The sequence below is a fragment of the Prunus mume genome, linkage group LG6 (genome assembly GCF_029339155.1).
Source record: "Prunus mume cultivar Tortuosa linkage group LG6, ASM2933915v1, whole genome shotgun sequence".
Taxonomy (NCBI): domain Eukaryota; kingdom Viridiplantae; phylum Streptophyta; class Magnoliopsida; order Rosales; family Rosaceae; genus Prunus; species Prunus mume.
In genome coordinates this window covers 16,614,067-16,627,530 of record NC_142703.1, presented here as the reverse complement: position 1 = coordinate 16,627,530, position 13,464 = coordinate 16,614,067, and the positions used below count along the sequence as shown (strand labels likewise).

At 37.1% G+C, this 13,464-nt stretch overlaps 3 protein-coding genes across 5 annotated transcripts; 2 read left to right on the top strand and 1 right to left on the bottom strand.

Moving 5' to 3' along the window:
- Positions 1-876: 876 nt before the first annotated feature.
- LOC103335455 (diphthamide biosynthesis protein 3-like) lies at positions 877-3,463 on the top strand. 3 transcript variants are annotated; one of them, XM_089053919.1, is made up of 3 exons: positions 877-982; positions 1,083-1,369; positions 3,204-3,463. In XM_089053919.1, exon 2 carries the CDS (start codon positions 1,094-1,096, stop codon positions 1,340-1,342), a length of 249 nt encoding a protein of 82 aa, XP_088910045.1. In that variant the 5' UTR covers positions 877-982; positions 1,083-1,093; the 3' UTR covers positions 1,343-1,369; positions 3,204-3,463. The 3 variants fall into 3 exon arrangements, with proteins under 3 accessions (XP_088910045.1, XP_008236682.2, XP_008236681.2); XM_008238460.3 differs by having other exon boundaries at positions 904-1,350; XM_008238459.3 differs by having other exon boundaries at positions 911-1,369.
- A 6,586-nt stretch (positions 3,464-10,049) lies between these two features.
- Positions 10,050-11,394, top strand: LOC103335457 (transmembrane epididymal protein (DUF716)). Its single transcript, XM_008238461.3, has one exon. It carries the CDS (start codon positions 10,339-10,341, stop codon positions 11,224-11,226), a length of 888 nt encoding a protein of 295 aa, XP_008236683.1. The 5' UTR covers positions 10,050-10,338; the 3' UTR covers positions 11,227-11,394.
- A 742-nt stretch (positions 11,395-12,136) lies between these two features.
- Positions 12,137-12,958, bottom strand: LOC103335458 (cytochrome b6f complex subunit (petM)). The gene is made up of 2 exons (XM_008238462.3): positions 12,761-12,958; positions 12,137-12,639 (listed from the first exon to the last, which is right to left on the bottom strand). The coding sequence occupies exon 2, from the start codon at positions 12,628-12,630 to the stop codon at positions 12,250-12,252; it is 381 nt and encodes a 126-aa protein (XP_008236684.2). The 5' UTR covers positions 12,631-12,639; positions 12,761-12,958; the 3' UTR covers positions 12,137-12,249.
- Between the last annotated feature and the right edge of the window lie 506 nt (positions 12,959-13,464).

The following is a 13,464-nucleotide window of genomic DNA, read 5'->3' as shown; positions in this document are numbered from 1 at the left end:
ACTGATGGGATGGATGTGGTTTGGGGATGGGGTGAGGGAGGTTGCGGGGTTGGGTTGGTATGGGGGGAGGATGATAGGGGCAGGTGGGGTTTGTGTAATTAGAGTTTCTTTTTATATATATATATATATAAAAATTTGTTATTTTATTCTTGGTTAATTTTTTGGGGGTTTTGATTACTTTTTTGGTTACCTTTATTTTTGGACCGAAATGTCCCTCAACAACTAACGATAGTTACTCTATTTTGATAGAAATTAGAATTTATCCTTGAATTGCTTAAATTGAAAACTACATGAACCAAATTGATCAAATTGAAACAACAGGGACCAAAGTGGTAAAAATAACAAACTATTAGGACAAAAAATGATTTGTATTTATAAATTGATATTCTACTATTGTAATGCTATGAGAATATACATTCTTTGTTCTAGTCTTTTCGGAATTTGGAGCCTTTCTCAGGAAAATATTTTCCTTTTTTTTTCATATAAATAAATTTTATATATATATATATATATATATCTTCTATTGAGGATCCTCAATAATATTTGAGGACACCCTTTAGGGTACCCTACAATTTTTTTTCCAATGATCAAAACAATCTATTTTTTAGGTCTTCATTCATAGATCATCCTTACAAAAAATTAGACAATTTGAAAACCGTTTCGACATCCAATTGTGTCCTACAAAATCAATGAACACTGCTTCAAGAAAGTATTAAAATTTCAATAACTCAATTGAATGCTCAAATGATATCGGATTCAAGTGATTTTTGTAGAGATGATCTTTGAATGTGTATGTACAAAATAGACGGTTTGGATTAGTGAAATACAATCCGAAGTGAGCGCTGTCTCAAATGTTTTAATCAAGAATCCTCAATATATATATATATATATATATATATATATATATATATATATATAGCCGCATAGATTGCCAAACACCTGATCTTCAGTTTAAGTCATATCGACGGCTGAATTTTTCCAGGTGACTTGAAGGAATTTTCCAATTAGGGTTTTGGATCTTTCAATTCAAGTTAGGGCTTTTGCGAGGTTTCAAGAATTAACGAACCCTAATCCAAACTCAGGAGCCAAAACGATGTCGTACGACGATGTGGAGATCGAAGATATGGAGTGGAACAATGAGCTCCAGGCGTACACATACCCCTGTCCATGCGGGGACTTGTTTCAGATCACCAAGGAGGACCTGAAGTTGGGCGAAGAGATCGCTCGGTGCCCTAGTTGCTCCCTCTACATCACCGTCGTTTACAACGTCGAAGATTTCTTAGATAAGAAAAGTAACAAACCCATCGAGCCCTCTAAGCAGCAACCCATTACTGTCGCTTAAAATTTCGGGTAAAATTTGATATGAAAGGTCCGTAATTTAATATTTTCATATATGTTAGCGATTGAATGTTCCTTTCCAGTGAAATTTATTTATTTATTTATGAATTATTGTTGTTTGACACGTTCATCAAATTGGCCTTGGATATTTGCTATTGCTAAAATGGATTTTTGTCTCCCATGCCAACTGTTGCTCAATCTTCAAAATTTGTTGTGTACCTGTTTTGTTTCTAGAAAATAGAAGATAAAAAATATAGTTTTTAGTTTTCTATGGTGCTTAATTCTTACTGTCATTTAGTCATTTCAGTTTCTAGCTTGTTTCTCATTTTCTGGGAAAACCCATCTAATGTTGAAGCTGGGGCGGATGGATAAAATTCAAGGATTTGGTGTTCCATGAGTTTTCTGATTGTTTTAAATGGGCTATATACCCTTTGAAAAAGAAAAAAAAAAAACACATTATGAGAAGCTCCTTACTTGTTTCTTATCTTCTATGACAAGTGTGATTTGGAAGTAGTGCTTCTAACGAAATTAACTTCCGTATAGCTTTTTAATACTTGAATTGAAATGCAGTTTGGAATTATTATTATTTTTAAATTGTCAGAGGTTATTAGCTCTTGAATGGAAACTCAACTATACACTTTTAGACAGTATAATTCTTTTAGGAAAGATGGTGCCTGAAGTTTTGGCACTTTCAAGTGTGGCAACTTAATGTGGTAGTGCAATAGTTGTCGGTAGACTGAGGATGGAGGTGTCCTGACGAACTTCCATCGTACTAGAAAGTTTGGATTTTCTGCTAATTTGGAAATTAGAATAAGTCTGGACTCTTTACTTGGAGTTGAAATTTGCTTTGGAGGAGGAATGCTTCAAATTCAGGGTTGAGACTGATACACTGCTACCGTCAGTTTGCTGCAGCAAAATACTAGAGATTGTCACCCTTTGGAAACCTTATTACTTGGTTGTAAGATTCTAATGGGGAAGGGTCTTCTTGTCTTTCTCATGTCTGTAGGGAGAGCAAAACAGTAGCTGTAGCTGATAGCATGGCAAGATTTCAGTTCTCACTGGAAGTAGGCTGCACATTGTTATGCCCATCCAACTCAAGTCAAGGATGTCTATTTTCTCACCTGGTTGGGTTCACTAGACCTTGATTGATTTATTTGCAGTTTGTTATCCTCTCTGGCCTGTAGTCATTGTTACAAAACCTTAGTTTGGAGCAGTTTCACTTTCTTCAAATATTTTTCCCAAATTGTGTTGCTTTGCTGACTTGGGGGATACTATGGGTATTCCTTTTAATTGCAGTACTTCATTTCTGCCAGTCGAATACCCCAAAAATAAAAAGGTGGATGATATAGTTGTATTGTTTAGATCAGTGAAGAGTAAAAACTAAGAACAGTTTGGTGAGATGGGATGTTCTGTCTCAAACCAAAGGAAAAGGAGGTTCAGGGATGGGTAATTTAGCAAAGCATCTGTTTTGTAGCTCTTTGGAATTCTGTTCTTGTTTTGATGTTTTCCCCAAGGATTGAGGTGTCGATGCAGTTTGCATGTTTAGTTTTTTTTTTTTTTTTTTTTAAAGAGTTGACTCCTTGTTTACTTTTGTTGTACTGTTTATTTTTAATAAAGTGTCACGTTTCTTATATATGATAAAAATCTAATGTAATTTGTGCTTTTAAAAAAACTTTTATAATTTGTATACCTGTTTGAGCACAGCAGCACTGCAACTAGCTCATACGGATGAAACTTAAATTGGAAGTTGTTGTTTTCAAAATAGAAAATTATGAGTGCACTTCTCAAGGGTTTTCATGCTCTTTTAAATAGCTTCATTTTGGTGTAGTTTGCAATCACTCTAATGCTTCTACTCTTTCTTGCAGATGGCCTGATCTGGAGATGTCAAAGTGGTGGAAGGATTCTTCCCAAGTTTTGTTAGAAATATAACTAGGTATGAAGTGTGCAAGTAAGGAGTGAGGAAACTTTTTGTATTCAACCTGCAATGGAAAAGTAGAATTTGATAAGGCAATTGTTATTGAGCGATTTTATAACTTATTGTTTGTCATTTATATGTAGGGCTAAACACATGTAATCTGATACCAGTAAAATAAAAAAGAGAAATCAGCTTGGTCATTTGAAACTATCCGAAAATGTGTTTCGATCTCTATGTATTATTACCCCATCTGATGGGGGGGCTCTGTGACCCTGGTGTTGCTTGAATTGAAAGGAGCTGATTAACTGACTAACTCCATGTAATCAATTATTAACAAATTGGGTTTTTGGTCATTCATCTGGTTCTTCTGGTAATCCCCAATTTGGTAAAACTGGTTTTTGATTCATCAAATTGGGTGGAGTTTGGTACTCAACAAAACCAAACCAAACCAATTTTCAGTGATATTTTTCAGTTTGAGGGCATGAAGAAAGATGGATTCAGCAAACTCTTGGAACCAGACGATGCTCAGTTTGTGTTAGGTTAATGAAGTTTCATATTCACCAACTTTATTACAAATTTAAGGGGGGTATTCAATTGAGATTTTAAAATACTATTTTGAGATAAATAAGTTATGTGGTATTTTCAAATAATCTAAATAAGTCTTGTCGTATTCCATTAAAACTATTAGGATTTTTAAAATACAGTCACCAAATCTATTGGTATTCAATTAAGACTTTAGACAAGTAACAAAAAGTCTTATGGTATTCAAAAACTTACTAATTTCGCAAGGTTTTTTAAAATGTGGGCTTGTGTGGGAGTTTTTAATGGGAAGTATAAATATCAAGCCTTATCTCAAATCTCACCCTAACCCATCAGACTCTTCATATGAGATTTTTTAATTTTGTTTCCTCACCTTGACCTCCATCCAAGTAGTTGTGCATTGGGTATAAGCCATGGCGACCAAACCACCAATGAAGACCACTAAGTATAAGTAATAATGTTCTTCCCTCACATGATGACCAAACCACCAATACCCAAAAGCGATGCACTGTATATAAATAGTTAGTTTATGTTGTTTGGGCACAATCGGGTTTGCAAGGCAAGTGTTTGATGAAATGATTGTTAGAGATATGGTTTCTTGGAGCTCTATGATTGCAAGATATGTAGCTTGGTGTGCGCCTTGTTTGTTCAAATTGTTTACCCTTTTTTTCTTTTTAAATTTGTTTCATCAGTGCGCAATTTGGATCATGTAGTTTCTGCCCTCTCATGCACCAGTTATTACTTAAAAGATGTTTTATGGCAGTACATAGAACCAAATGTTAACTAGTTAGTCATTCTTTAGAGCTCTACTAAAACAACTTTTCCTAAACACATGTATATTATTACTCATATTCGTTTCCTTCTTTTGTGATGCTTTTAAGGTTTTCAAGATAAGAAACTAGCGAATGAAAATCCAAATTCATTCACTTTGGTAAGCATGCTTTCTGCTTGTTCCTGTCTACTTGATTTTAGAGTAGGGAGAGTCCATTCATTAAAAAATCTTGATTATAGAAATCAATAAATAAAATCCTATAAGTCATTATATTCTGCTTAAATTCACTAGACTTTTTTTTAATCCCAAATAGTCTTCTAAAATCTCAATTGAATACACTAGATGCTATTTTTGTTGTTGGTCAAAGGTAGATGCTTAACATGTTAAATTGTTTGGTAAAATAACATTATATATTGGCAAAAAGTCACTTTTCATCCCTATAGCTTGACGAAATTTCCACTTTAGTCTCCATGGTCTTAATTTTGACAATTTGAACCATGTACCTTGATTTTATTGCAATTTAAAGACATGTCCAATTTCTTGACGAAATAAACACATGTCCCTTACGTGGGGAGTATTTTGGATGAAAATTCAGATGTGTCCTTGAATTGCAATAGAATCAAACTACATAGGTTAAATTGATAAAATCAAAACTACATGAACTAAAGTGAAAAGACCGACAAACTAAAGGACCCAAAGTGACTTTTTCCATATATATGATTACTTGAAACTTGGGCGTACGCCATAAGTTTTTTCAGCAACCAAAGCCTACCCCTCTCTCCCCAAAAAACTCCCAGCCGCTTTACAAGTAGAAAAAAAATTACGTCGATACTGTATTTCGTACCAATTACAATGGTAGAAGAAAAATGGACTCAATTGCAAAACTACCAAGCTTCAAACTGTTTTTCTTTCCTAGGTTCTGAGAAGACTTCTCCCAACACTCATTCTGTGGCAAGGTAATAGGGTATCCAGGAATCTTACAATCGTTGGTGTGACTTGTGGATATTGATTTACTTTCCTTACACACCAAGAATTCCTATTATAATTATAATTGATTTACTTTAATTATTGATTTCCTATTGTAAATAGATTTAGGAATTTATTATTTACTTGCTTATTCAGGTTTCGTTGTATTATAAATATGACCTCCTACAAGGAGAAGAATACATAGAAAATTCCCACAAACAAATATTCTCTCATAGTTTTCATATTTTAGCATGGTATCAGAGCGGCGATCTTGGAATTGTTGACTCTAGTTTCAAACCCCCGTCGCCGCTATGGGGGTTGATGATTTTTTCAACCCTCATTAAGGTAGCACCACCGACTCATTCTCTCCTTCTCAACCAACCTATAGTCAAGTTGAGTGCCCAAATGGCTCAACTCCTACAGATGCAGACTTTGGCCCCGAATTTGATCCTGAATCAGGATCCTATTTTGATGACCCCGAACCCGATCCGAAATCAGGATCTTATTTTGACGACCTCAACCTCGACTATGACGACCAAGACGACCCGACTCCGATGACGACCCGACTCCAAGGATGACCACGACCCGAATTTGTCTATGATTCGCACTCGATCCCGATTTCGACTCCGACTCACCCGACTCAGCTCGATCCCGATCCAAATTCCTACTCAACCTGTATCCTATGCATCTTCCGCTGCATAGATTATGACTTCTCAACTAACAACCCCGACACATGGACTAGATTGCTCATATTGTGGTGATCTGAGACACTCGTGAGACTTGTTTTAAATTGCATGGCTACCCCGATTGGTGGGCTACTCTTAAAGATCGAGGACAATGCAATACGACCAGTAATGGTATTGGTTATGGATTCCATACTTCTGATAAGATTGATTCCATGAGTTGGATAATTGATTCCGGTGCAACTGATCATATGACGTTTGATGCTGATGATTTTCTGAATACTACACAACCTCGATGAACCTGTATTGCAAATGCCAATGACGTTACTTATCTTGTGACAGGGGCTAGCACTGTTGCACTTTCATCATCTCTCACACTGTCTAATACTTTACTTGTTCCATCTTTATTCACTATCTTTATCCACTAAATTGTTGTCCGTTAGTCAGCTTACTGAACAATTGAATTGTTGTGTACTCATTTACCCGAGTTTTTGTTTGCTTCAGGATATTCACACTGAGGAGATTCTTGGTCGTGGTACTAAGAGAGGGGGGCTATATTATGTCGATGACTTCACCTGGCATGGCTAAACAGGACGATCCTTTTGATAGCAAACAAAAGCAAATCTGGTTGTGAGTACGAACAAGTGTACTACTCCATTTACGTTAATTCACTCTAATGTCCGGGACCTTCACCTATCATTGCTCCTTCTGGTGTTCGATGGTTTGTCACATTCATAGATGATTGTACACGGATGACATGGCTTTATTTGCTGAAGAATAAAAACGAAGTGTTTTCCCGCTTTCACCTTCCACAAACAGATGGAAAATCAGTTTAATGCTCAAATCCAGATTCTTCGCTCCGACAATGGTGGAGAATTTGTCAATCATGACTTTCAGACTTACTTCCAACAACATAGAATTATCCATGAGACGACTTGTCATCAGACACCGCAACAAAATGGTGTTGTTGAACGAAAGAATCGACATATTCTTGAAACCGCCCGAGCACTTCTGATTGGCGCTCATGTTCCTCGCCATCACTGGGATGATGCTATTGTCACCGCAGTTCACCTAATCAACCGCATGTCTTCGTGTATTGACCTTTAAAACTCCCTTACAGGTGCTTGCGCAACATAGACCTCGCCTCTGCTTTGGTACTCACACTCGAATCTTTGGATGTGTGGCTTTCGTTCATCTCCACAAAAATCAACGTAGCAAACTTGATCCATGTGCGCTTCGTTGTGTTTTTGTGGGTTATGCCACTCATCAGAAAGGTCACCGTTGTTATCACCCTCCTACCGACGTACCTATGTTACTTTGGATGTGACCTTTCTGGAATCTAAGCTGTTCTTCCATGACCCATCATCTAATTCTACGCTTCATGGGGAGACAAAGTGAAGAGCAGAATTGGAGCAACTTGGAAAACGAAGAAATTCTCCTATGTACAGAAATGATTGATCATCCCGAGTCTGGAGCACAAGATTACTCTTGGCCGAAAAGCGACCAATCGCCTATTCATAGCGATCAATTATCTGACCCACCTGATCCATACGAAGATATTTCTAATCCGAGTCTCACACCTACAGATAATACATAATAACAAGATGAAGACCCCCCTTCTAACTCAACAGTACCAACAGACCAATCTCCTGAGAATATCCTTGAGGTAACTACTCATACTAGACTTGTGCATTTAGAGGATAAAACTATTGGATATCAATTACCTTTCAGGCAAAATCGTGGGAAGCCACCAAACCGCTATTCACCTGATATTGGCAAGACATCCAAGTATCCAATTGCAAATCATGTATCCACTGAGAAGCTGTCTGAACCACTCAAGGCTTTTGTGCATCAGTTGTTTGTTATCCATATTCCAACCAAGGTCTCTGAAGCATTGAAAGATCCTAAGTGGGTCCAAACTATAAAAGAGGAGATGAAAGCTCTTGAGAAAAATCAGACTTGGACATTGGAGACTATACCACAAGGAAAAAAGACTATCGGATGTATATGAGCGTTTACTATAAAACATAATGTAGATGGATCTATCGAGCGATACAAGGCAAGACTTGTGTCAAAAGGGTACACACAAACTTATGATATAGACTATGAAGAAACCTTTGCTCCAGTTGCAAAGTTAAACACCATCAGAGTCTTATTATCCCTTGCAACTAATTTGGATTGGTCACTACACCAGTTTAATGTAAAGAATGCTTTTCTACATGGCGAACTCACGGAGGATGTGTACATAGACATTCCTCCTTGTTATAATACTACTCAGACTGGAACAGTTTGCAGGTTACGAAAAGCATTGTATGGGTTGAAATAAGTCACCACGTGCATGGTTTGGACGGTTCACCATGGCAATGAAGAACAATGGTTTCAAACAGGTAACTCGATCATACTGCTGTTCTTGAAACATCGGAAAGGGAAGTAACAACATTAATAATTTATGTTGATGATATGATTATTACTAGGAATGATAAACAGGAAATATCACAGCTACAAGACTATCTGGCTACAAGAGTTTGAGATGAAGGATCTAGGTGGACTCAAGTATTTCTTAGGAATTGAGGTGGCTCGATCGCAGCAAGGCATATTTCTCTCTCAAAGGAAATATGTCTTGGACTTGTTGACAGACACAAGAATGCTAGATTGCAAACCTGCGGACACTCCTATTGTTCAGAATCATCATCTTGGAGAATATCCGGATCAAGTTCCAACTGACAAAGAAAGATACCAAAGGTTAGTGGGAAGATTGATCTATTTGTCACATACTCGACCAGACATTGCTTATGAGCGTTGTCAGTCAATTTATGCACTCTCCAAGTGAAGACCACATGAATGCAGTTCTTCGGATACTTAGATATTTGAAGTCTGCACCTGAAAAGGATTTATGTTCTCAAAGCATGGTCATCTAAATATTGATGGTTATTTAGATGCAGATTGAGCAGGTAATGTAATAGATAGAAAATCCACATCGGGTTACTTCACATTCGTGGGAGGTAATTTGGTGACATGGAGGAGCAAGAAACAGAATGTAGTAGCTTTATCCAGTGAGTTCAGAGGCATGACTAAAGGGATTTGTGAACTTCTTTGGTTAAGAAAGTTGCTTACTGAACTTGGGTATAAACCTACATCTACAATGAATCTCTTTGTGACAACAAGGCTGCTATAGCCATTGTACAGTAATCCGTTCAGCATGATCGTACTAAACATGTTGAGGTGGATCGACACTTCATCAAACAGTAAGCTTGAGGCTAAAGTGTTTCAGCTTTCCTTTTGTGAAATCCGAGGATCAATTGGCGGATATTTTGACAAAGGCGATTTCCAGAAAGCATTCTACAATTCACTGGATCAGTTGGGCATTGTCGACATCTATGCACCAACGTGAGGGGGAGTGTTGGCGTGACTTGTGGATATTGACTTACTTTTCTTACACAAGAATTCCTATTATAATTATAATTGATTTACTTTAATTCTTGATTTCCTATTGTAAATAGATTTATGAATTTATTATTTACTTGCTCATTCATGTTTTGTTGTATTATAAATATGACCTCCTACAAGGAGAAGAATACATAGAAAATTCTCACAAACAAATATTTCTCATAGTTTTCATATTTTAGCATCTTCTACCGTTATTATTGTACAATTCCTTAGTTGCATAAGGACCACAAAATAAATATCTTGAACAAGTGGAAACACCTTTTTTCCCACACACACTATATTGAAACCACTTCACTCTCCACTACCTGTACATGGACTAATAGGCAACAAATTAAAGTAATCATCTTGTAATCTTAATCTAAAGCAACTTTCATGGTCATGAAGTAACCCTTAATCTTCTTCAAGGGGTGACACTTCCATTTCGGATATCCATTTTCTTCAGCTTTTTGGAGTGTCACACTAGGCTGGCTGTCGTTTTGTGAAATTTTGTTTGTGGAAACACATGCATCATGCACCAAATGCTCGGAAAAATTACCACGATGGACTTTTGTTGCTTTTAGTATTCTCTACCACTGCAATGGCTTCATGTATTTAAGGTCTGTATTGAGATTGTGAGTTAAGCTCTGTCTGCTACAGATCATGCACTGAAAACCCTGATCTGTGAAGACAAGCTTTCGATGGGCACGTTTGTTGGACACATAGTTCCCGGGTTTGCACTCACCCTCCTTGGTTTATGGCACACCATCAACACTATCAGATCTTATTTTCTCAGGGGCCCTAGTAACTTTAGAGTAAGGTTTTGGCACCCATTCAATTCCCCTCTTTCCAAACTCAAACACTTGGAGCTCATTTTCATCTTATCTTTCTCTGTATTGGCAATTTTCATGCAAGTTTTAGACTTCCCTTTTCTTCAACTCTCTTTCAAGCTCCACAACTTGGAGCATGCAACTATGTTCCTCCACCTAGTCGTATTTGCAGGATTTACGCTTTGTGCTGAGTTGATTCATCCGTTTCAGACCCTATCTGGGGTTGTTGGAATGCTGGTAGCATCTGTTTTCTGTCAAGAGCTTTTCCTACTTCATTTCCACTCTGCTGACCATGTTGGTCTTGAAGGGTATTACCATTGGCTGCTGCAGCTCATAGTGTTTGTTTCTGTCATGGCAGCTTTGGCAGCAACTTGTTGTCAAACCAGTCTTCCTGCAGCACTTGTTCTTTCAATTTCAGTGGTATTTCAAGGTTGCTGGTTTATGAACATGGGGTTTTTTCTCTGGGTTCCTAGGTTTGTTCCAAAGGGTTGTGTTGTCCATTATGTAGAGGGCACCAATGATACCATGCTTGGAGCCGTAACTTGTCAGTCAAGTGAGGCTGATTTTAGGGCAAGAGCATTGGCCAACTTGCAATTTAGTTGGATACTTTCTGGAATTTTGATATTCACAGGTTGTACATGCCTGAAATTTGCTGTCAAATGCATTCCAAGGGACCTGCCAATAGAGTATGAGCAACTCCATTGCAGAGGAGCAGATGTCCCTATAGTCATAAATGATTTCAAAGATGCTCATCCATAGAATTTTTAGTAGTAAATAGGAGCAAGTCCAATGTCATTTGCAAGGACAACATATATGACACTTGATTTCTGGGATCAATAATGTATCAAAATTGGGCTGGAATAGCTCTTTGATATTTGTTTCCACAATTTCAAATTATATATCTTGATATTATGAGATTTTCTTATTTATGCTGAGAGAACTGAAAAGGTAACATTGAACCCCCATGTACTCTGGTTGGGCATGTATAGCCATTTTCTATGAGAAATCATTTATATTGTTGCCCTAACATTTTTAAATAATCTAGGGCCTAATTTTGTCTCTAGAGCATCTCCACCCGATATGTCAAATTATCGTGTGCACATGAAATGGTAAAAATTGAAAGAAAAGAAGATTACTTCAACCAAGTTGGAGATAAAAATAAATAATCACATGAGCTCCATTTGTGCTTAAAGATATAATAAAATAATATAGTTTATGATATTTCAGGTAGAGAAAAAAAAAATTACAAAGTGCCAGATTGGAACCTAATTCATCAACTAGATCAGTGTCACTCTCAAATGCTTAAACAATTAAATTTGTCCTAACTTGGCCAACTAATGCCACTAAAATTTCAATGCATGGATTATCATCTGACCTGACCAGTAAAAGAAATAAAAAAATTCCAAAACTGTCTACAAGAAAAAGGGGATGCCCCCAGTCCTTTTAGAGATTCAGAAAGATTTTACTCTTTTTGTTATAGTTTGTTTTCAATCATGTGGGAGATGAACTACTTTGTTGGTAAAGCTGGTGCACAGTAAGATGCAAGTATATATACAAGAATGAAAAAACTTGGTCCAGATCCTATTTCTTGAACTGGTTTATTTATCCAGTGGAAACTTTAGATTGGATGCCTGTTGCTAGTTTGGCTTAGATTAGATATCCAACTCAATGCACCAGAAAATGAAAATATATAAATCATTGCTACATACATCAAATGAAGTATTTAAAGAGAGATACAATGTAAATATTTAGCAAAACACAGAACCAACCATCACATAATTCTTACTCAGCCTCAGCTGCCTCCTCCACGGATGCTTCGATTCGAAGAAGAACAAACCCTACTGCAACTCCAACAAGTGTAAGCCCATTCATGATTGCTGCAATCTTGAAAATCTCCCCAACAGCATTGCAGGTAGAGGAGAGTGCCCCTCCTCCACCTCTGCCTTTGCCCTGTGAAGGGGCTCTCAAGGAGCTCACGATCTTTGCAAAGGACTGCTCAGTGCCCTGTGGAAGGCCAAGAGAGGCCACACTGCTGTGAGCTTTCAGCCCAGAAAATGAATTGAGCCCTGTTATGTAATTCACATTGTTTGCTGCCCTCCTTGGCTTGGCCACTGTGGTTGTGGTGAACATTGCTGGAGACACAGTAGCTGAGGCTGTTGCCATTGTGGAAAACTTCCGCAAAAGAGAGAGAAAAAAAAATGGTACAAAGATTTAGACAAGATTAACTACAAACAGATTTTGCTGGTAATGAAATAGAAGGAACCCTTGGTGTAGGGAAGGAGTATATTGTCACCTTTTTTTCTTTTCTGCGGTGGTGCTTGAAGTTTTTCAGGCTTCTGCAAGTACAAAGATGATGGGAAAAGCAAATGAGTGACTTTGTATTGGCATGAGATAAAAGATGAATGGATAAGGTGAGGAAGGGGATGGTTGGTGGACAACAAGATTTGGATGAGCTTAGTTTCTAGAGAAAGATTGTGCAACTTTAAATGGTGGCCAAGGAAAAACATAAAACCATGGCTTGACAATAAAGAACAAAGATTGACTACAATCCTTGTTTTCTTTGAGGCTGGGTCTTTTTTTCCATGTTGGAATAATATGGGCCGAAACTATCACCTACAAAATTTAACCATTGGGTCTTCTCCATGAGCTAAATCCACTTTCAACATTACAACAACATCGAAATGAATGAGATCAAACTCTCCAAAACCAATTAGAAAAGTATTATTTTGTCAAATACAATCGATATTATATTTGAATTTAATATGAAAAATTAATGGAGACATCCTTTTGGCCCAAATATTGAACAAAAATCATTTCCAGAAAAATAACTATAAATAAATAAGAAGGAGTGAACAGGAGAGTCCTGCAGAGTGAGGAATATCAGAATTCGCTCTAGCCAACCTAAGATAGATAATATGTATTTTTTACACAACGAACCTTTTCTCATCTAGCAAAGTAAATGAATGTTTTATATAAGATTAGACATTGATATTTATT

Coding starts and splice junctions, on each gene's coding strand:
- LOC103335455 (XM_089053919.1), top strand. CDS start 1,094: ATGTCGTACGACGATGTGGAGATCGAAGATATGGAGTGGAACAATGAG.
- LOC103335457 (XM_008238461.3), top strand. CDS start 10,339: ATGGGCACGTTTGTTGGACACATAGTTCCCGGGTTTGCACTCACCCTC.
- LOC103335458 (XM_008238462.3), bottom strand. CDS start 12,630: ATGGCAACAGCCTCAGCTACTGTGTCTCCAGCAATGTTCACCACAACC.